This window comes from Schistocerca gregaria, chromosome 1 (assembly GCF_023897955.1).
Source record: "Schistocerca gregaria isolate iqSchGreg1 chromosome 1, iqSchGreg1.2, whole genome shotgun sequence".
Classification (NCBI taxonomy): Eukaryota; Metazoa; Arthropoda; class Insecta; order Orthoptera; family Acrididae; genus Schistocerca; species Schistocerca gregaria.
The window spans coordinates 285,747,152-285,772,321 of NC_064920.1; the positions used below are offsets into that span (position 1 = coordinate 285,747,152).

At 43.0% G+C, this 25,170-nt stretch overlaps 1 protein-coding gene across 1 annotated transcript in view; it reads left to right on the plus strand.

Annotated features, from left to right (window-relative positions):
• The window catches only part of LOC126342753 (neural cell adhesion molecule 1-like), a 207,019-nt gene extending 186,456 nt beyond the window's left edge, over positions 1 to 20,563 (plus strand). The window contains exons 11-12 of the mRNA XM_050001886.1: positions 6,456 to 6,655; positions 20,498 to 20,563. Coding sequence (XP_049857843.1) covers positions 6,456 to 6,626 — 171 coding nt within the window. The 3' untranslated portion in view covers positions 6,627 to 6,655; positions 20,498 to 20,563. The remainder of the gene's footprint in view (positions 1 to 6,455; positions 6,656 to 20,497) is intronic.
• Positions 20,564 to 25,170: the final 4,607 nt, after the last annotated feature.

A 25,170-nucleotide genomic window follows, 5' to 3' on the forward strand; every position in this document is an offset into this window, starting at 1 on the left:
AATGGCCAGTAGTGTATGTATACCATAACGGGGACAAAACTATGATGGTCTAACGTATGAGCTTTATCTTTACTCACAACAGCGTGTTGGAACCAATATACATCAAACAGTTTTTTCCTAGGTTCTTAAATGTTATCCGCTGCTCTTAATATAGGTTAACTATTTGATTTCAAATATTAACTATTCTAAATATAGGCCGGAGGGCTGTAAATAGGGTAGCAGGACACCACAGAACCTGTAGATTTCAGAACAATAACTGTGCTTTTTCCGATATAGTTTGGCGGTTGATAGTCTCAAAAACACAAATCTGAAAATTCGGCTATAGATGTGTAAATTCATTTTCATTTTACGACTTTGTGATCTTTGGTTGTATGATGTGTGATCAGCATTGGTTATCAAAAATACGATAATCTCTTACGTTTTAAAAACCTGCGTTACTTTTGAAGTTAGCACTAAGCTGTTCAAGTACAATTTATTCGTCATTTTTTATTCAGAATTACCTTCATCAGTTGTCTCCTGAAGATGATTTCGAAACCGAGAACATCGGGTACTGAAGAGAAACTGTGATATTATTTCTCATTATCGTAAATCAAGCAGTATCCGTTGCCGTTGCATTTTAACTTTAACTGCCCTCCCTCGGGAAGATCTGGAACGAGTGAAGTCGGACTTCGGTAGGCGACTGATTTTCGGTCTTTACCATCATGAATGAGTCCTTGGCACAAAACAGCTGAATGCAATTGCAAAGCGGCTTGTATTAAACTTTGCAGCAGGACAAATTAAGAAACGCTCAAATTCTGTACACCCGTCAGGCAATTTAGCGAGATGTGTCCTCCAATAAGGCAGCGCAACAGGTGCTGCTGCAGTTCGGCAATAAGCAGCTGGAACTTGAGGTCTGACCGCAGATGTTGCCAACTCAGAGGTGGAGCTGTAACTACGGCACCGATATGAATGCATACTTTTCACTGTACTGCTGGTATTAAATTCTTTATATCAACCTCAATATTCTCCTCTGTCGGACAATAAATTCTGTAAAATATAAAGCGCTTAGTAACAATGTCGTACATTTGTACAGAGGGGATCTTTTGAATTATGTGGGCTTTCCGTGTACTGCTGAGATAATATTAAGAAAGAAGTTAAGTTGAAAGGAAATGTTAGGTATTCATTCGGAATCTACAGAATATGCGATAATTCCACCGTACCAAGAGGTTTCCAACTGTCCCAATAGCCGTGGATATTCATCTGCATCTGCCTTACGAGACCAAATAACAATTTTGAGTCACATACGTCACATGAAATTTCAATAACTTGTCCCGGACTCTCTCGTGATCACTCAACGATAAATTTCATCATAAATGGATAGGTAAATATTAGACGAAACACTAAATATAGATCGCGATGTCTGTATAAATGAGATAGCTGTTTGTCATCGCGATTCACAACACACTGCTTGGCAACCATGTGGTGCACAGTTCAAACATTTATCCCGAAAGTAATGTCCCGTATTCTTGCAGACAACACTACTCGGTAATGTGAACAGGAAAGGTAGACCAGAATTGTGTTTCATTGATCCGATGTAAATTAATTTCGTGTTCCGTTGTCATGGCCAAGAGGTATTACAATGCAAAGAAAATTCATTGAATAAGGAAGTTTAACGGAGTATTCTAACCATGGGAAAGATTCTGAAACCTTTACATTAACAATATTTTCGACGTGTCGGAGGAGATGACGAACAGCGGAAGACTTCGAGAAGTTTCATTATTGTCTAGCATGTTACTATCCGGTCATGTATGTTACGAACCATGCCTAGAAAGTAATGCACCGCATTTTTTTCTTCGACAGTTCTTTATTGAATATAATGATAATTACACACACGAGAGAATGGTGTTTTATCTACACACACCGTTTTTCCACGTAGCCTACATCCCGTTGTATGAGCTTCCTCCAGCGGTAAACAAGGGCGTGTATTCCCTGTCGGTACCAATCCTTAACTGGTGGCGGAGCCTCTGCTTACTGTGTGAATCACCTCCTCGTCGTAATCAAAATGTGTTATGACATCCTTTAATGGCCCAAATAAGTGGACGCCGGCGGGGGCTAGGTCAGGTGTGTCAGGTGTGACAGTCTTGGATGGTCTCCCCGACCGCTACAAATCGTGGAGCTTCGCCGAACCGCCTTCTGATGACTTCACCCTCCGTACCCAGCGACTAACTGTATTTCGCTCGACAGCAGCTGCTCCATAGGCTCTGCACAACCGTTTGTGAATATTCCCCTCAGTGTCTTTCTCTACATTGAGAAATTCGATGGCGGCACGTTGCTTATAACGTACATCACCTACAGATGCCGTTTTGAAACTTTTCTGCACCTACGCCATGTGTCGAATGTGATGGAAAATTGCCGTGCTCCCTCAGATGACTTCAGATAATACATACGTAACGTTTCGTTTTAGCAATATTGTTTTCGGCTGAGAAAAAAATGCGGTGCCTTACTTTCCAGGCTACCTTCGTAGCTCTAATGAGTTATTGGCTAGAGGTAACTGGTGTGTAAGTAAGACCAGTAACAAATGTGACTGGAATTGTCCGGCGTGCCAAATGGATTGTACATCGATCGTTACTAACTGGGCGTCAGTGTCGCAGTCGATCAGGAGCAGATAATTGCTGCCTGGTGCAGATGGTAATTCGAGATCGCATAATACCGCAACTACATAATGTCACAGCCACCCATTACCTGCGTCGGTCTTAAAGTGAGTCACAATGTTTTGAGGAAGAATTCTCGGTCATGTGTCCCTATGTGGCCTTGCATGTCAGCTGATATCAATGCATGGGTGCATGGAAGACGTCATTAACTACAACGTGGTAGCCTTGGATTGAAATTCGATCAGCTCTCGCGACTTGTGGGCGGTGATTGAGCGATTATGGATCGGGGTATGTGTCTTATGATTTTGTTTACTAGTGTCCATACCACAGCGTATCGCTGAAATCATGATCACAGGAGGAAGACGTTAGGGATGGATACATGCTACTAGGGAGATGAATTTAAGTGTTCCTAGATGTACGAGTATCTTCTGTGGTTAGCAAACCGCTATGAAGTTTACTGATGTGGGAATTTCACATTGTATCGAGTATTACAGTTCTTTCTTGCCCTGTTCCCATATACAGCTGAGCGAAAGGAATGCTTGTATTCGCCCGTAATCAGCCCAATCTTATCTTCACGTTCTCTACAGGGTGCTCAAGAAAATTCCTTACTTAATTGTGGTACCTGCACTTTGTACGTTTCCGCATGATGCTGGTCTTCAGACGTTTATCAAATTAGATTTTGCCGCCTTTCCATGACGCTTCCTTGAGTGAAAGAAACTTTTTCCGATTCTTCTTTAACTGCGTGGATAATCTCTTACAAATGCAATCTGATTTTGCACCACACACAACCGAATAACATGATACGATGGGTGTACGAGTATTCTTTAAGCAATTTCCTTTGTTGACTCACTGCATTTCCTTGTATCCTTCCAATTAGTTAAAGCCTACCACCTCATTTCCGGTTATGACTCACTGTTTATATGGATTTTAAGTTTTTGCATTCATTGAAAGGTAGAATTTAATTTTTTTGAATATTTAAAGCACAATGACAGGTTTGAATCTTACCTAGATCTAGTGCAAATCTTTTCATGTTTTTTAGATGGTACTACAACATGACTGAGTTTAATATTGATATTTAGAGGAACAGAAAGGGTCCCAACGATCTATGGATTGGCAATGGTTGTTCTTCCTCATAACTTTCTGCATCCTCGCTCCCAGTAAATCCTCACGCTAATTTAATACACCACATGATCGTACTTTTAATCATAAGAATTGTTACGTTGCTGAGTCAAATGCATAATGCATTTGGGAGACAAGATAAGCTACATCCACCTGATTGACTTGATCAGTGGTCTTTAGGCATCATGTTGGAAAATAGCGAAATCTTTAGTCGACGCCTGTATCTTACCCCATTAACAGTAATTGAAAATTTTCTCGTTTTTGTACGTATCTTACAATATTATACAGTCTCTTTTTAATTTATGTCCAACGACATCTGTTATCACACTATTGTCATTTCACTGTGGTCCCATGTTACGGAGTTACACTTTCATTTCTAAGACCCCGAATGTTACATCGACAAGCGTCTTCCAGCCGGAGTCCATAAAATGGCTTCTTTTGCTCTCAGCGGCTGGAGAGCAACATGTTTTGATACACCAAGTATTAGTTGTGTGGAACACCCCAATTAGCTCCGATGTAGTGGATAAGTCACACACCGTTTAATCTCTATATGCAAGAATTGTCAGCAATAGCAGAAAGTGAAAAGTCAGTGATTCGAACTGTTAAATGTTACATGCTTAGTCCTCCTAATTGACAGATGAAGAATTTGCTGTGTAACAACTTCTGTAGCCCATGCTGCGAACGAGCACAGATGTAATTGAGACTGTGACCAAACATAATAATAAATTATGCTGTCCTAGGAATATGGCTATATTAGAATATAACCAAACTACACCCTACAGGTCTACGTTTCCAAGGATATTTCTCGCATACACCTCTTTCAGTTCCATAAATAAATAAAGTGTACCATATTTCTTGTAACTACACCAATAAATTAACTTCTCATAGCTGGGATTCGAGTCATGTAAAACTTTTTAAAAGATATCATGTTTACGCCAGTGACTATTAAACTTTCTATTTCCACTTTTGCAACTTCCGCCTTAGGCCATTATCAAGTGCAGATGTTTTAGCTTTAAGCCATGTCAACTTTAGACACACTGACACACATATATATGTCGTTGACATTTGCTGTTATATAACAGCAAATGACGACGACATATAAATGTGTCAGCGCCTATAAAGTTGAAATGGCCTAAAGCTAAAACATCTGCACTTGATAATGGCCTAAGGCCGAAATTGCGAAAGTGGAAGTAAAAATTTTAACAGTCACTGCCGTAAACATGATGCCTTTAAAGCAGCACTAAATGATAGTCAGGTGGAAAGCTTCTATGAATTATTGTAGTTGAGACGAAATTTTGCAGTATAACTGGAAGCATTTTTTAGCAAATTCCGTGAGTGCTGCTCGTTGATGCCTATTGCAAGCCGGCACTGGTATTAATTGCAAGGTCCCGCCCCAGGTGTGAACCAGAAAAATGGTAATGTCTGTAGACTGGCAATGAGCCTTGATACATGTAAATTACACGATGAAATGTGAAATTCAGAACACTGAGTTCTAAATAAATCGCTTTTTGTCAGACAAAGAATAAATGAAAGTCCTGACCGTTGTACCATGAAAATAAATACTGTGTTTCCCAACACAAATAATTAGAAGTTCCAAATGTTCCATGAGCTGCAAATTAAGTCCTGAGAGACCATCAAAAAGCTGTACAAAATGTCTGTATTGAGTTCTGCCTCTCGATACCTCTCGAAAATGAACTTGGTCTGCCAGCTCCACAACCGCATTACATGCTAAAAACCATTCAACAGCCAAGATGGCATAAAATATTATTTTTTTTAAATTCAAGACAACCGGTTTCTATACCGTGCTGTTATCTTCAGGTATTAAAATATTTTTTTTTCTAAACCCCTTTTTCATTATACGCTGAGCTCACGCAAAAGATGTTGTAAATCGGGTAATCAAACAATAATGCGTATTTTATTCTGCATATGAACACTCTAGAGACTTTTCACGAAATTTCCACTGAGCAGTGATAATCTGCAAGCGTCGCAGCGTTTCGTAGCAGTCTTGCAGTGACATGATCTTCCTTGACAAGTAGGCGTTGTCTGCTATTAATCTCAGAACTGTCAGAAGGGCACTCGAGAAGTTGGCAGTCCGAGGTACCAAGGAATATAGTTAACAGTGCAGTATGAGACTGTTGATGACTCATAATTCTGAGTCCCAGCTTGAATCTACGGCTCACAAACACATAGTAATGCATCTCCTGCTTCTCACGTTGTTGAAACACTGAAGTTAGTCTTACGAACCGTACAGTGGGACATTCCAATACGGCCTACCAAAACATTTAAATTTGCTACGGTGTTAGTCGACAGTATCTATACCTTTAATGCTAGTAGATCGTAAATCGTGCAACCAATCAATCACGCGTACTTTTTTCTGCTTATGAGCATTAAGGAGAATTTTATATGCTGATAACTTTTCACGGAATTTTGACTAAGCGGTGATAGTGTGCAAGCCTTGCAACATTTCGTAACAGTTTTGTAACGCCATGGCCTTCCTTGGCACATAGGCTTCGTCTTCTGTTAATCCTAGGGCGCTATAAGGAATATGCGTTTGATCATTTACATAAATTATAGTCTACATATTTCCTCGAGATACATTTGATTTTTTGCTTTGAACGATGTCTGCCATTAAGGGCAACGGGCTGATTTCAGTCTATTGTGACACCTTCGGGCCAGCCTATTATCTGTAGCACTGTTGCTGCGCAGGAGGCAGTGGTGCTGGCGCCGTGTTGGGCAGCGGGGGCGGCGCCGCTGCCAGGGGGCGGCGCCGGGCCTCCGGAGGCGGCGCTGCCCAGCGTCACGACGCCCAAGACTCCGCGGCACGACGCCGGCACGCAGACGCCGCTGCCCTCCAGGCACAAGGAGAGCGCCGTCTAGCCCCCGACAGCACCTCTCCACCGCCACTGGTACGTCCACTGTGTTCTGTCACATTAGTTGCCAGTATAATGTCCGCCATCAGTTGTCCCTGTTTCTAAAGTAAATCATTATACAAGGTACCTATAGGATTTCCGAAGACGACTGCGTGAAAACTACAAAACAGAGAAAAAGAAGATATGTATCAGTGAAAAGAGCGTTTCTCAAGGCAGTGAATACTGTTTGTGGTGCAGAAAATATCTTTACATGTAGGTAATCCACATATATAACAAAAATTGATATAAGAATATATGTATGTGTGTTCCACAGATCTTCCTTCACCTCTATTTCAACCAAACTTGGCACGCATATCATGTACTGCATGGAGAGAATCGCTGTGAGGATATCAAAGGGAATGGGGTGGATATTAGTAATTAGTGTAGCCCATCACACGCTAAAGCCCACGTGTTATTCATCTAATATTAGAGTAAGAAAGCACTTATTGACTTGCAACGAACTTTACACGTAAATTCAAACTTTTACAAAATTTTCACTCACTGACTACTCCCAAAGGGTGATTAAATGAAAGAAGTTTATTGCTTACTAAACATTTGCTGCCCATGCTGAAAAACTGCTGCACCATAATGATGTTTCAATTTATTATTTCTTTATTACTAACTCCGCTCACGACACAAAGAAAAAATGTTCAAATTTGTGTGAAATCTTATGGCACTTAACTGCTAAGGTCATCAGTCCTTAAGCTTACACACTACTTAACCTAAATTATCCTAAGGACAAAGACACACACCCATGCCCGAGGGAGGACTCGAACCTCCGCCGGGACCAGCCCTCACAACACACTTCGCAGACATTAGCCACATATATCACTGGAGGTATAATATTTTACGACACATCGTTGTGGCGTCAAAAACATAGAGCTGTCTGAAAATGAAACAGCAGGGCGAGATTCGTTGGCCAGATGGGTGAGGTAGTGTACATATACGGATAAAGTATTTGAGATATATGTAAAATACATTTGACGTGTGATGGGCAAAGCGATCGGTAAAAAGAAATCCTAAACCCCTGAAACGCCTGAAAATTTGGTACATATATTAGTTACGCTTGGGAAGTGGGGTCAAATAGTTCAAAAGGCTCTGAGACCTATGGGACTTGACATCTGATGTCATCTGTCCCCTAGAACTTAGAGCTACTTAAACATAACGGCATGACACACATCCATCCCCGAGGCAGGATTCGAACCTGCGACCGTAGCAGCCGCGCGGTTCCAGACTGAAGTGCCTAGAACCATTCGGCTAAACCGACCGGCACTGTGTGGTCAGAACCACAAGCCTTCTGTTGTGGTAGGGGAGATAAAGAGAAGGGAGGAGCTGGAAGTTGACAGATATAGACGGGGAGGTGGAAAAGGAGAATGGAGAGAAGGAGTTGCATAGGGAAAGGAGGAATCTTCGATTAGGTGATTAGCAACTCAGCTAGGTCATTGTAGTTGCTGACACGAAGCCGCCGGGATGGCATTATGACACCCCGATTAGGAATTTTGTTCGTTGGGTTGCTTACTGTATTCACGAATTAATTCAGTGGACTATCAGTTCGGTCTTTAAAAGAGCACTCGACTGCACTGCCTTTTACTTAGCTTACATTTACCGCCAACTATCACCCAGCGCAAAGTACCCAGGAAGTGACCGCTATGAATAGGATGGGCAGACAAACGGACCCACAAAATTACCGACTAATATCACTAACATAGGTTTCCTGCAGAATCCTTGAACATGTTGTCTGAAGACCGATAAGCTCATGTTCAGAAGCATCGCGCATGCGAAACTCAGGTTTACCTCTTCTCCCATGATACATACTGCGAACTATGGATGAAGGGCAACTGACAGATTACATATTTCTAGATTTGAGGAAAGCGTTTGACACGGTTCTCCACTGCAGGCTGTTAAAGGTATGAACATATGGGTTACGCACACTGATATGTGAGTGGCTCGAAGATTTCGTAATCCCAGTATACTGTCCTCGACGGCGAGTGTTCGCCAGAGACAAAGATGTCGTCAGCAATGACCCACGAAAGTTTGATAGGACCGCTACTTTTCTCTATATACACCAATGATTTGTAGGGGGTCAGCAGCAGTCTCTACGTTTGTTTGTTGATGATGCTGTGATGTACGGCAAGGTCTCGAAGTTGAATCACTTTATGAGGATATAAGATGACTTAAACAAAGTTTATGGCTGGTGTAATGAATAGCAGCTAGCTCTAAATGTAGAAAAATGTAAGTTAATGCGGATGATTAGGGAAAATAAACCCGTAATGTTCACATACAGCATTAGCAGTTTATTGCTTGACACAGTCACTTCATTTAAATGTGTGGCTCGTGACGTTGGGAAGCGATGGAAATGTAACGAGCACATGGGGATTGCGGTAGGATCGGAGAATTGTTTGCTTCAGTTTCTTGAGAGAATTCTAGGAAACTGTGGTTCATCTTAAAGGAGATCGCATTTACGACGCTAGTGCCACCTGTTCTTGAGTATTCCTCGGGAGTCTGGGAGCCTTACTGGATAGGATTACAGGAAGACATTGTAGCAATTCAGAGGCTGGCTGAAAGTTTTGTTACTGGTAGGATCCAACAAAACGCAAGTGTTACAGCGATGCTTTGGGAACTCAATTAGGCATGCCTGGAGGGAAGACGACGTTTTTCTCGAGTAACACTACTGAGAAAAGTTAGAGAACCGGCATTTGAAGCTGTCTGCAGAAAGATTCTGTTGCCTCCAAAATACTGTACATTGTGCTTAAGAACGACAAAGATCATATGGGAGAAATTATGGCTCATGCGGAAGTAAACAGACGTTTTTTCCTCGTTCTATATGCGAATGTGACAGGAAAGGAAATCACTAGCCGAAGTACAGGGTCCACTCCAGTACGAGCAGTAAGGTAGAATGTAGAGAATCAATGTAGATGTACGTGTACATGTTCTAACAAGCATGGCTCCTACTGGAGCTACGCTACGGGGTGTATTATGTATAGAAACGAAAGATAGTATGTGCATTGGTATGTATTATCTTTCCGTAAGTCTTGTACTTTTCACACCACTATCTACTGAAACCGTGAATATATGAATAATCTTGTATTTTTCTGTTTGCTTGAAAGCCATTGATGTGTTCTACCCACGATTTCAGTGCACCTTGACCAGGCATCAGCCATAACACAATAATTTTTTTCACACACTGTACAGAATGAAGTGCAGGATATAAGTTGTTTTGAAATGCATGTATCATGGTCCACTTCCAAGGAGGTTCATCCATTTTCCATCTAGGAGAGTCAGTTATACACTGAAAAACCAAATAAACTGGTACACATGACTAATATCTAGTAGGGCCCATGGGAGCACGCAAAAATGCTGCAGCATGACATGGCATGGACTCGACTAATGTCTGAAGCAGAGCTGGAGGGAACTGACACCATGAATCCTGTAGGGCGGTCCATAAATCCGTAAGATTACGAGGGGATACAGGTCTCTTCTGGACAGCACGTTGCAAGACATCCGAGATAAGCTCAATAATGTTCGTGTCTGCGGAGTTTGGTGTCAGCGGAAGTGTTCAAACTCAGGAGAGTCTTTGTGGAGCCACTCTGTACCAATTGTGGACGTGTGAGCTGCCGCATTATCTTGCTGGAATTGCCCAAATCCGTCGGAATGCACAATGGACATGAGAGGATGCAGGTGATCTGACAGGATGCTTGCAAATGTGACGCCTCTCAGAGTCGTATCTCGACGTGTCAGAGGTCCCATATCACTCCAACTGCACTCGCCCCACACCACTACAGAGCCTCTACCTGGTCGAATGGTACTCTGCTGAAATGCAGGATCCATCGACTCATGAGGTTGTCTCCATACCCTTGCATGCCCATCTGCTTGATAAAATTTGACGCGAGATACGTCCGACCAGGCAATCTGTTTCCCCTCATCAAAGTCAAATGACGGTATTGGATGCAGGCGATGCACAAAGTTTTGTGTCGTGGAGCCATCAAGGGTACACGAGTGAGCCTTCGTCTCTGGAAGCCCATATCGCTGATGTTTCGTTGAATGGTTCGGATCCTGACACTTGTTGATGTTTCGGCATTGACATCTGCAGTAATTTGCGGAAGAGTTACATTTCTGTCACTTTGAACGGTTCTCTTCAGCCGTCGTCGGTTCCGTTCTTGCAGGATCAGTCCCCAAACGCAGTGATGTCGGAGATTTGATGTTTTAGCGATTTTCTCATATTCATGGTACACTCGTGAAATGATCTTATGGGAAAATCCCCACTTCGCCGCTATCTCTTAGACTCTGTGTCCCATCGCTCGCGCCCCTACAATGTAACTACGTTCAAACTCATTTGTATCTTCATAACCTACCAATGTAGCAGCGGTAACCGATGTAACTCCGCCAGACATTTCTTGCCTTATATAGGCATTGCCGACAGCAACACCGTATTCTGCCTGTTTGCATATCTCTGTATTTAAATACGCATGCCTTTACCAGTTTCTTTGGCGCATCATTGTATGAACGTGTGGTATCTGTCCTTTCATACATATATGAAAGAGCCTACACCACGGAGCCATGTACTTGATTCGCCTAGATGATCAATGGATCCGTCTACTTCAAGGCGGATGCAAAAGTACGTCCGACCTCCTGTGGGAATCTCAGAGCAGCGAACACGGAGGAAATGGAGAGGGAGTGTGGATAGGTGGCGCTCTGTGGAGATGTTGGTAGGCCGTGGAGCGTGCCGAGACATTCCGCGGAGATGTGTTAAGACTGTGTTCTGAATGGTGTAGTGATTAATGCACCTGCCTAATAAGCAGGTGGTCCCGGACTAGAAACACTTTCCGGAATACAGCTTCACTCACCGTTGCTGATTCAACGTATCTTCCCGACATAGCTGACATCAGTGGTAATCCCTTGCCTTTTCTCTCCTTACTTCCCCCCTCCCCCCCCCCCACCCCCTCCACCAGCAATTTATACATAATGTGTGACAGCAATGGATTCCGCGTTAGATATAAGCAAATTTATTATGTTAACTTTCAGCCTCCAGTTGCATAAGCAAAGACCTTTTCCTAGGTTTCGGCTATAATAATGTAGCCGTCTTCAGAAATGTCACAATATAAAATTAAAACATGCCAGATATTGGCCTTTTCAAACTTAAAATGTTAGCACTACAGACATAGCCATAAGACTACGTCACTTCTACTAATGTTTGGCCGATAAGCCACACATACTGGTCAGGCAGGTGGGCCGCGGGCGCCGAGTCATAACTCAACTGGGGGATGAAAGTTAACATAATAACATTTTACAGTTGCTGACTCTGCTGCACAATGCTAAAAATAGTCATATAAGCAAAATATTATCAATGGTGCTGCTGTAAGTACGTAGCGAGGTGATTTATACTGCTTTACCCAAAGCAGTAACTGATGGTCGTCTCTTTTAAAAAGATTTTTTCCTCTTAGTTACGCCGTTCATTTCTGTGGAGTCTTGCCTACTCGTCGCCAATAGGATGTCTAACGGATGCAGCGTTCTCGGAATGCTATACAACAGCTCAAACAAATAAGGCTAGTAGTTTTATTTCCAGAAAGCATATTGACAATATTTGACTATAGCAAATGCCGCAAGCGAGAGGCGACCTGGAAATACTACAGTTCGTGCTGCACACAGAGTCCGAGGAAACACCTGATATGGATCTGACACCGTAACACTAACCACGTTGCAGACGCGCACGATCTTCACTCCGGCGTTTGTGGTCACGCTAGAACATTCTTCCCCCAGAGCGACGGACCGTCGTCGAGTATGGAGTAGGGGACGACCAACTTCCGGTCACACCCCGCCATCCGGACTGAGCTCAGGTGGAAACGTCACCCGGAAAACGACCAGAAGGGTACGCGTCCACCTCCTGCTGCCATGAACCCGATGAAAAAGGCGGCGACAACTGTGGTGCGAGGGTGTCCGGTAGGACGAGAGGAGGCGGAGGAGGCGAAGTCTCTGTCTCCATCGGGTCGTCCCGCGGTGTCGTGATGACACTCTCCGGCGGCTACTGCGGCCACGCTCTCTTCTGGACCCGTGAATCTGGGGTAAGAGAGACTGAAAGATCATCGTGTACGTGACGGAGGGGAAGTTGATTTTGCTGGCGGCGCTGCAAACCATCCGGACCTGAAGCAAGATACGTGCAAGCGCCTAGTCGACGGACGATCTCGCCTGGCGCCCACCGTCTGCTGCTAAAAACCCTGTAAAAGACAATGTCATGCGGAGCGAAGTGATACTTGTTGCCTTCCTTCGACGCCGGATGCTGAGGAGAGAGGGGCAGGTGGAGCAGTGTGCGATGGCGACGGCCGAGAAGCAATTCCACCGGCGATCGTCCATGTCGTGGGTGCGAGCCATACGAGGCGAGAAACAGTGGCAGTGCTTGATTCCTGGTGCGTGCCGAGCGAAGTTTGGCCATTTGCTCCTTGAATGTCCTGACACAACGTTTTCGCTATATGACTGTGAAAGGAACGGTGCACTAGTCAGATGCTGGTATGCCATTGCGTTCACAAAATTTTTGAAACTCATTTGACGTGAACTGAGGTCCGCTGCCAGACACTATTACTTCAGGTACACCTCCCAGGCAAAAAATCGATGACTACACCCGAATTGTGCTACGTGACGTTGTCGAGTTCATGGGCACAGCAAAAGGAACCTTCCTATATGAGTCAACCACAAATCACCAGTCAGTGTTTCATAAGGGTCCCGCGAAGTCTATGTTCTCACGTTGCCATGACGATTGCGACTTAGGCCGAGCAGAGATCTTTTGTGACGGAACGGACTGATTTTCCACACATGCGTGACACTGTGTCATCATCTTTTCTATTTGGGCGTCCATACCCTGCCAAGTACAGTGTCGACGTGCTAATTGTTTCGTACGAACAATCCCGCAGTGTTCTTGGTGAAGTAACTGAATTAACTGCTCTCCTTTTCGCAAAACTTTAGCGATCAATACACACGACTCTCCATTGTCATTTTGAACCAGAATCATACCTTTTTGTGCAGCGAGGCTATCCCGACGAGCAAAGAATCGGCGCACTACCGAATTCTTTATGCTATTCATGGAGTGAGGCCAAGAAGTGAGAATAAAATTGAGCAAAATGTTCAATTCTGGATCAGCTCCCATGGCCTGTGAAATTTTCTGATAGTTCAGCGGAAAAGACTGAAGGAATTCAGAATCCTGAGCATCGATGAGACAACGAGATGCAGCAGAAGCCTGAAAGTCCGTGTAAGGGCCAATCGGAAAGAGTGAAAGTGCGTCTGCATTTCCACGTTGAGCCGTCGGACGATACAAAATCTCGTACTAGTATTGAGGCGACAACAAAGTCCATCTTTGCATTTTTTGGCCAGTTCGTACTGGAACCGGTTTTGTCAGATGAAAGAAAGACTGCAAAGGCTTGCGATCCGAAACAGTAGAATTTTCTGCCATAAAAATAATGATGGAATTTGGTGACACCATACACTATAGCTAATGCCTCTTTTCCAATCTGTGAATACCTACAATGAGCTTTGGCCAACACTTTGATGCGAAAGCATAGGTCTGTCTTTATCACCAATTTTGTGCGGAAGCACTGCAGCGATTCAGTAAGAGGAAGCGACAACTTACAATACCACCAGTTTGTCAGGATCAAACCGAACTAATCATCGACTACTGAGCAATGTATCTTTAAGTTTTGGAAAAGCTAATTTGCACTCATCTGTCCAAACAAAGGGGACATTCTTGCGACGCGAGCCATGCAATGGTTGAAAAATGGTTCAAATTGCTCTGAGCACTATGGGACTTAACTTCTAAGGTCATCAGTTCCCTAGAACGTAGAACTACTTAAACCTAACTAACCTAAGGACATGACGCACATCCATGCCCGAGGCAGGGTTCGAACCTGCGACCGTAGCGGTTGCGCGGTTCCAGACTGTAGCGCCTAGAACCGCTCGGCCACCACGGCCGGCCAGCGATGCAATGGATGCATGATTTATGGTGAATTCGGTATGAAGAGAATATAAGAGTCCATTTTACCGAAGACTGACTGCAGTTCTGTGACATTGAGAAATGGCTAAAAAAAATAAGACTGCTGAGGATGCAAAATTTGACTGCTTATGACATGACCAAGATTCTGCAACTCATGTTTAAAAAGTCACATTTGTCCAGTCAAGACTCCAGTACTGTATAAGATAAAACACGAAACCAAACGCATAAATTTGCAGTATGTTTTTCAGGTGTACGACTTGGTACTGCAATATCGTCCAAATAGTTTTAGCAGCTTGGCTCTTGTGCAGTCGGCTGTGCCAACTACCAATGGAAAGTGGCGGGTGCGGAAGCACTGCCAAATGGCAAACGCAATGCATTTACAGAAGCCCAAGTGAGTATTCACTAAACACACTTAATGAGATTCTTGGTCGAGCGGTATTTGAAGATATGCGTCGCGCAAATCAATTTTAGAAAAGTAGCGTCCAGCGACTAATTTGGTCATAAGATCATCTGGGCGTGGAAATGCATAAGTATCAATGGCGGGAGCCATAACGTCAACATAGAGACTGGTTGATATGGGCACAATATCTCTGGTACCTTGCAATTCTGTAAGCTCAGCAGCGACTTTGTCCCATAATCCACTGCGAACAGTTCTGGCCCGGCAAAATTTTGGGTGAGCATTGTCCTTGAGCGTAATATGTGCAACCACATTTTGAGGTTTGCCTAAGCTTTCAGAAAAAAACCTTCCGGGAATTCTTTGAGCTAGCTAGGTACACTGTCTATTGCATTGAATGCAGACACTGACAACATATTGTCCTGAGTGTTTGTCCTGAGTGTTTGTCAAAAAGAGTCAAGTCCAAATAAGGAGCGCTGGAACAAAAACTGATAAATCAGCATTTGCTTTAAGTACAGGAAGTAACAAATAATGATCACTATAAAAAGAAGAATCACACCATAAAACACTTGACGTCGCGTTGTGCTGAAAATTATTTTGTGGCAGCATGCATTATTACTCCCGTTTCTCCCCCCCCCCCCTCCCCCTCCTTCTGCTCAAACACGTGAATACAGCAAAACTGGATATATCGGGTTTTGTTCCGGCGCTCCTCAAATATGTTCTCACAGTCACTTGAGTGTAGCACTGTAAATGTCACTGTGCGCATATGCGAGCGATGCATGCCAGGCAAAATACATGTTCTGAGAATGGGAATGTCTTGTACATTATAATCCACCAGGTGCGTGCTACTTTTAGTAATGCGTGGAGCCGCCGGAGTGGCCGAGTGGTTCTAGGCGCTACAGTCTGGAACCGCGCGACCGCTGCGGTCGCAGGTTCGAATCCTGCCTCGGGCATGGATGTGTGTGATGGCCTTAGGTTAGCTAGGTTTAAGTAGTTCTAAGTTCTAGGGGACTGTTGACCTCAGAAGTTAAGTCCCATAGTGCTCAGAGCCATTTGAACCATTTTTTTAACGCGTGGAAAGCTAAACAGGTCATATGTGTGGCGATTTAGCAGTGTGACACAGGCACCCATGTTCAACTGAAATTTCAAACGTTTCCCAGAAATAAGTGAATGAGTGATAAGGTTGTCTGAGTGTCGTATCACTCACGAAACTGTAAGCTTACTAGCAGCAAACTTGTAATATACTGCATTAATGAAATGGGGCCGGCCGGAGTGGCCGAGCGGTTCTAGGCGCTACAGTCTGGAACCGCGCGACCGCTACGGTCGCAGGTTCGAATCTTTCCTCGGGCATGGATGTGTGTGATGTCCTGAGGTTAGTTAGGTTTAAGTAGTTCTAGGTTCTAGGGGACTGATGACCTCAGAAGTTAAGTTCGATAGTGCTCAAGCCATTTGAACCATTTTTGAATGAAATGGGCCTTGTGACGAAAGTTTTGTGAGTGGTCTGAATTCAGATGTTTGTTCCGTTGTAAACACACGGATTGTACATGTTATTTCCTACCACAACCGTAACACTGAGCTTGTCGGGTGGGGCAGTCTTTGTGTTTATACCGTGTATAACAGCGAGGGAAAGAATTTTGTTCGCCCGTGTAGCTATCTGTTTAGCGTACAGCACACACGGCGTGGAAAGTCGTTTACATAGCGAGGCTAGCGCATGCTGCCAGTGCGAAATGGCGCGATCATAACTAAGAGAATCAACCTGACAAACAGCTGGCTGTTCAAACGTATGAGTAGACAAGGCAACGGAATCGTACTGATCTAATATTTGCACGACCTGCTGAAATGATGGATCGGCCTGTTTCAATATTTGACCTCCGACTTTCACATCATGCACATTGTACACGATCTTTTGACGCAACATGACGTCTGAATATAAAGCACCGCTAGCACATACGAATTTGCATTTTCTTGTCACACCCTGAAAATCTGTCACCCACTCGCGATATGTTTCTTCTGACAGTTTTTTGTAATTAAAGAATTGATCCCAACTGCTACCATATTAACTTGTTGCTCATAATAGTCTGTTAGAGAGGCGATAATCTGGTCGTGAGTAAGTTAACTCGGTATATCGTTGGGATAAAGTTTTTGAATTAACCTGAACACTGCACTTCCTGCCGTTGATAATAGTTAGGGACGTTTCACAGTACCTGGAACTTTATGGGCGACAATGTGCACCTCAGACTGGGCCAACCACTCGAGCCATTCTTCATTGTGTCCAATTAACTTTCGAAAAGGTGGTATGTATAGCAGCTGAAGGAGGCGGCGTTTTTTGTGCGAGGCGCTCAGCGTTGGCTAGTAGCTGCTGCACCGTGGTGAGAGGAGCAGATATCTCGTTTGTGTGAAACTCAACCAACTGCATTAGATGTGTGGCTTCTAACGATTGCGACGGCGGCACCTGAGCAAGGTGCAGAACAGGTGGGATGGCCACATTGGAAGACAAAAAACAAGGGAAACGACAAAATCCATGAAATGTTCTGCAACGCCCACCTGGAAAAACTGATTAGTACACTACTGCCCATTAAAGTTGATACACCAAGAAGAAATGCAGATTATCAACGGGTATTCATTGGACAAATACATTATACTAGAACTGCCATGTGATTACATTTTCACGCAATTTGGGTCCATAGATCCTGAGAAATCAGTACCCAGAACACCCACCTCTGGCCGCAATAACGGCCTTGGTACGCCTTGGCATTGAGTCAAACAGAGCTTGGATGGCGTGCCCATTCAGCTTCAACACGACACCACAAGTCATCAAGAGTAGTGACTGGCGTATTGTGACGAGCCCGTTGCTCAGCCACCACTGACCGGACGTTTTCAATTGGTGAGAGATCTGAGGAAAGTGCTGGCCAGGGCAGCAGTTCAACATTTTCTGTATCCAGAAAGGCCCGTACAGCACCTTCAACATGCGGTCGTGCATTATCCTGCTGAAATGTAGGGTTTCGCAGGAATCGAAGAAGGGTAGAGCCACGGGTCGTAAAGTCCACTCTTCAAAATGCCGTCAGTGCGAACTAGAGGTGACTGAGACGTGTAACCAATGGCACCGCATACCATCAAGCCGAGTGATAAGCCAGTATGGCGATGACGAATACACGCTTCCAATATGCATTCACCGCGACGTCGCCAAACACGGATGCCACCATCATGATGCTGTAAACAGAAACTGTATTCATCCGAAAAAATTACGTTTTGCCATTCGTGCCCCCAGGTTCGTCGCTGAGTACACCCTCGCATGCGCTCCTGTCTGTGATGCAGCGTCAAGGGTAACCACAGCCATGGTCTCGGAGCTGATAGTCCATGCTGCTGCAAACGTCGTCCAACTGTTCGTAAAGATGGTTGTTGTCTTGCAAACGTCTCCACCTGTTGACTCATGGATGGAGACGTGGCAGCACGATCCGTTACAGCCATGTGGATAAGATGCCTGTCATTTCGACTGCTAGCGTTACGAGGCCGTTGGGATCGAGCACGGTGTTCCGTATTCCCTCCTGAACCCACCGATTCCATATTGTGCTAACAGTCATTGGACCTCGACCAACGCGAGCAGCAATGTGTCGATACGATAAACCGCAATTCCGATAGGCTGCAATCCGACCTTTATCAAAGTCAGAAACGTGATAGTACGCATTTCTCCTCCTTACACGAGGCATCACGACAACGTTTCACCATGAAACGCCGGTCAACTGCTGTTTGTGTATGAGAAATCGGTTCGAAACTTTCCTCATGTCAGCACTTTTCAGGTGTCGCCACCGGTTCCAACGTTGTGCGTATGCTCTGAAATGCTAATCATTTGCATATCACAGCATCGTCTTCCTATCGGTGAAATTTCGCGTCTGTAGAACGCCACTTTCGTGGTGTAGCAATTTTTATGGCCAGTAGTGTAAAAACGACAAGAAACTGGTAAAGCATAGAGAGCGCTCCTTTAAAGTGGGAGTAAAGGCGCCGGCACAATATATGCGAGAAACATAAGTCCTTCGCCGCCAGGCACGTAGTTTAGTTGTAACACTCGTCTCCGGTTCTGGAGTCTTGTCCTCTCGTCGCTAACAGGGTGCCCAAGGGATGCAGGCGTTCTCGGAATGCTATACAACAACCCATACAAATAACATTAGTAATTTTATTTCCAGAAAACTAATTGACAGTACTTGACTATAGGAAATGTCGCTAGTGATAGGCGACATGAGAACAGTAGATTTCGTGCTATGCACAGGGTTCAAGGAAACATTTGAGACGGATCTGACAGTGTAGCACTAATCACGTTGCAGACGGGGGCAGATCTGAGCGGCCGAGGGTAGCAGGAGCGTCGTTTATATGGACTTGTTGCAGGGGGCGTGCCTGGCGCGACGCAGCCCAATTACGCGCGCCATTGGCCGCCTTTCCCCCACCGCCTTCTCTGATACTGCTTTTCGCTTCTTCGTTCCCGTTCCGGCGTTTCCTGTTACGCCAGAACCATTTCGACTCGAGGAGATTTTCTGATGGTGCATGTTCCATGAGCCTAAGGTGGTCGCAGTGTATGTGAAAGACATGGCGTCGCGCAGCTATATTTCGGGGAATATTGAATGGCCAATTACTTCGCGCCACTGACGCCGCCCATCGAAAATACGTTTCGGATCGTTGAACTCCAGAACGGCATGACAATCGGCTTGACAACTCGAGAAATGAAGACAGAGCTTCCTTTTTCGATCTGGAGCTGAAGAGACTTTTCAAAATGTCGTAAGCAATTGTTAGAATAGAAGTGTGTGTTTTAAAAGAAATATTTGGTAGTTTTTACTAGCAATTTTCCGGGTTTCAGGGACATCACATTTTTGTAGCCTCCGAAGACACAAGATTGAGGGCACGGTTAATACCGCAGCTGTTTACAGAGTAAGGGATCTGGATTGAAAACTAACTACGCCCGTAGGAGTATACACGCAAAACGACGACTCCTACAGCAAATTAATAGCAGAGAGATGAAACCAAAGTAGGAAAGAATTAAGAACAGTATAAAACTAGTCGTTAGACTGAATACGTAAAATAACCGTTAAGGTCGTGTAAAACATACGTTTCCATTAACAATAACTAGCTACATTTTACCTGTCCATTTGGGATTTAGACTGTTATTATAACTTCCTCTCTCCGTTTCATCAGCTGGAGGACGTGTCTCCCTTACCAACTATACGCAGTGAGCAACTACTTGTTGAAAGTAATTTTTGTATTACACATAACTGATAGCCCAGATCAGCAATAGTGGTTAAAAGAAGAGTCAGTAGTTAGTTTAAATTTTTTTCTCGGATTTACTGAGAAATCTATTGACATCTGTTGCATTCAGAACAATTTGTCTATTTAGAGTCACATTTTGTATTTAACACTTTTGACATTAACGCAACAGAGCTTGCTGCGTGTTGACGGATTGTGCTGTGGGTTCTTCTTCTTGCAGAGTGGATGGGCAGCAGTAGTTGGAGGCAGTGGCGCAGTCGTGCAACGACGCAGTGCAGACTTTGCCAGCAGGTTGGTACCACTCTGCACTTTCCGCAGAGGTTTCTTAACGTCTCATTTAGTTCCGGAACACAAGCAGCCTTCCGTTAGATAGTGGAAGGTGATACAGTGTTGATAACATCCTCATAAAACAAAATACTGAATGATTGTTTTGAGACATTTTGTTGATTTCAATCGTCTCTCTCTTCCATAACATGATTTACACATTCACAATAAATTAAAATATACTCAAGCAAAAATCTTAACGAAAGTAAGTTTCACACACCTGGGAAGCTAATCAGATTCACCATCAGCTATCCAAACGACACCTGAAATTCCGCTCATTTAAGCTTACCTCACTACCTTCAATTATGCGCTTCTTCTTTCTGAAGATTTTCTTACTACTGCGAACATGAATCTCTCATCGCGTCATACAATTTCTGTAACTTTTTACACCCACTGAGCTTTCAAACACATGGACGACATCACATAAATTAGATACTGAAAAGTATTATTTCAGCCATTAAATATAATTCTGGAGAACTGACACCCTTTCACATGCCCTTATCGCGGCAAAGGAATATTGTGGAACCTCTGTTTTAAATTCACTTCCTTTCCACATTCCAATACAATCTGTCGTCCGCAGACCTACTTAACTTTGCCAGTCCTAAATTATTTTTTCCTAATGTTATCCGTGCATTTATGGGTAGCACTTGTGGTACCACCATATTTATTTTTCATTATAATTTCAGACCTGCAGCACTTAATAACATGCTTCCATGTTTTCAATCATGTCAGGTATCATTCTTATAATAATTTTAGACGTATTTGTATACAATTCCTTTTTCTAGATAGTGAATGGAATGGTTTTCCCGATGAAATGGCAGAAAGACGTAACCGTTCACTAAAGTTTCCCATTTTTGCAGTTCTCACTCTACGTCAGCTATGAGCATCGCATTCTGTAACCGTGTTTAAAACATACTTTTGAACAAAATTACTTCTTCTTTCCCAGACGATACTGGCAAGTTTGAGGCCAGCCATTTTACATTACACAGGACCAGTAATTTCACAGATAAAAACTTGTGATTAATGAATTATTCTGAATTGGGGTCGGAGGTAGAAGTTGCAGAAATGGCCCTGCACGAAGGCGATTGGCTCGGAGAAAGGTGGTAGAAATACTATGGAATGCACAGTATTATGAAATAGGAAAATGTTAAGGAATGTGTCTCTCCAACAGCCATATGTGATAAACTTTCTTATTTATTGTAGTAACACAGTTTCAGATTTGATCGGGGACAAAACTGCGTTTCAGGCAGAGAAACGTGTTGTAGACGTCACACACGATCAGCTTCACAGCAATGCTGACAATCACTGAACGGTATTCTGGCATTCTGAAACAGTAACAGATAACCTTTCAATACACCATTTCTTGGACAACTGTAGATTATCAGTTAGTGATTCAGAAAGAAAGGGTATCATTTACGGACAACCAACATAAAGCTAAAACTAATCATGTATAATGCCTACCACATATTTCAGTTACAATGCAGTTTTGGTTCTGATCAGATTTGAAAATGGAATATACAGTTCACTACCAATTCATGGAAATAATTTTATCAACGCTGACTATGATCTATCAACCAGAAGAAAGGTTTAGTAGACGAAATTTAATGATGGAGGTGGGAGAGTCGACGACGTGGAAATCGTGATCCGCGGCTGTACGCTAATGTCTGTGGCTGAATCCTAAGCCATAACGCACTTCTCACAATACGTAGAGTGCGCTGCCGATCATCATCCGAGAGTAGAAAGGAAGCGTTAACCTCATCGGTTTCCTTGAACTTAATTGACAGGAGAAAGTTTCCATCCTTCCCTGTCTTCTATACCGCATCCAAAAATTCGCACTCTATACAACGCACCACAGACAACAATACTACGCCGTTTCCCACCCAGAAGGATTGGATATGTATGCTGTCTAACTTGTATTTATGCCAAAGGCTTGTTAGTACACTGCGGTACGAATTGTAAGAAAAGTGACACTGTTGAAACCTAGCTTCACCAAAAAATTGTGACAAACTTTGCGATATCTCACAAGTTACTATAACTGTGACAGTGGAAATCAGTTTCTCAGTACGTAGATGAGAGTTAAGTCTATTCAGACAGTACATTTCAGTGTTCCGGTAAGAAAGTCTGACACTGAGTATGCAGGGTAGGAAGTCGTTAATAATGCAACTTCTGGCATTCTGATAATTTTTCGTGCCTGGTGTTTAAAAAAGAATCATGGTGACCTTAGTCTGTAAAAATGATCTCTTCATGGATTCCACTGTTACAGTGGATAACTGCGAAGCTGTAAATGCGTGCCGAATTGCACTCACAATGTGTATCTAAATCACTTTTACCTATGCAGCCCACATAGTATTTTCTTGCCATTCATTTCGAGAATCCTTGCAGTGACTGGAAATACCAGCACACATTCCTCATAACTTTATTAAGTGGTTAAGAATACTTTTATTTTCTGAACAAACAATTTACTTTGTGGAATGTCGTAATATATAAATTGTCTGTAACGTTAGTTCATAGTTTATTAATTGACTCTGCGTACGAGCCATGTATTAAAGGAGACTTTATCTTGTTCGGCTGGGCATTTCATGTTCATTGTTTCTGTTACAGTTCATGCACGAGTAACACGGAATGAATGATTACCGCTGAGAGGTTTGCGGGGAGTTATGAACATACAAATTACCCTAATGTCTTGTAGTGCTTATGACTTACACTGAATTACGTTACAGCGTAATAAATAAACTACTCTTTTTCTCCCGTAAAGCTTTGTATAACGCAATGTTGCTTTAACGAATTTAGTTAACTGAGTATTGTTATTAATGTATAAAATGTAGATTATTTTCTCTGAAGAACGGAAAAAATATGTGACGTTTAAATATTATGTTTCCGCTAAGAACTCACCCGCCATTAACAAAAGTAATTGGTTTTTCTGTAAGATGTCTGTGTATGACTACAATTACGTTCTTCTTTACAACAAATGCACACTTATTCAGGTTGTAAGAAAAAAACGAGACAGGATCCTCAAATCGTATTTTTAGTAGAGTGCAAAAATTTCTTTCAGATTACCTCAAAAAAATAATTCACAAGAAGTTAATTTGATGTGGTATTTCTTTACAGGTTTTCCTACGAATAACCTAGCACTGCTCGACAGCTGTGCTGCAGGTCTGCAACATACAATTGTGATAAAGACTGACGCCCATACAAAAAATTATATTTTTGTTTCAAAACGAGATATATTGATGTTATTGTAATTTGTATGATTTTAATAAATTTATAGAATGTGTTGTGTAATACTGCTATTTACACTTTACTCGCCAAATTCATTCATTAATCTTAGCGACGATGGATGAATTCAGATTCACCCAGTGCGGTCGTTAGCAAATCATTTCGGCGAGTAATACTATTTTAAAAGAGTATACCACATTTAATGTTGCAGGTTTCCTGGCGAGTGAGGATGGTAACTGGTGTTTTAACTCTTTCAGATTGTCTACGACAAAGTAACTAACATTTGCCTCTAATAGAATTATCACTTCACACCATTTATACCTTTTTTGAATGTATTGTGCAATGCCGTTCATGCAGTAGTATGATTCCGCTCAGTTTACTATTACTCTGATAATACTCTGTCAAATATGGTAAAACCCTGGGCAACATATATTGACCTGCAGCGCCAGACCAGAAAACGGTCTCAGTTTGGTGACACTGAAAGATTTATCTCAGGTAAATTGTGTAACTGAAACAAGACAGGAAGCCTACAAATATTTTTTTTGTAAGGCAACCGACTTCAAAAGAGTGCGTCAACTTCAAGGCACTTCATCACAACAATCAAAATGAATATTCTCTGTGAAAGCGAAAACACCCCATTAACGGAAAAAGAGAGAGGTAAGATAAAACGACAAAGTTCGAGAAAATAATTCTTCGTATTTGATTGGACCCATGGATACTAAATGTCCCCTGCTGTTTGAGGAATGGGTAATGAATGGCTGGTGGAATCTATCAGAAAGGTAAGCGTATATTCCATGAGCTTATTTTGAGAAAGAATAAGAAGCCACTAACGACACAGCCGTGCGTTACTGATAAGAGCTGATCTTTTCTCTACGAAGCCCTGTTGTTTTGTGAAGACGTCTGTCTCTCTGCTGTTGTTAATTGGCTTTACGGACCATAACCTTTTCGAAATTTATAGTGGTTAGTTACCTTCGGTTGAAACTTTTAAATCCAATACGAGCGATGTTAAGAAGGTACTTTATCGCCGAAAGTAAATACACCATGACATCAAGATCTATACATCGTAATCTAAGAGATTTTCACTCTGCATCGGAATGTGCGCTGTTATGAAATACCTGGCAGACTAACACTGTGTGCCGAACAGAGACTCGATCTCGAGACCTTGGCCTTTCGCTGGCAAGTGCTCTACCATTTGAGCTATACAAACACGACTTTGGAGGTGCCCTCACAGGTTCAATTCTGCCAGTACCTCGTCTCCTACCTTTCAAACTTCACAGAAGCTCTTCTGTGAATCTGGCAGAACTAGCACTCCTCGAGCAAAGGATGTTGCGGAGGCATGGCTTAGTCACGGCC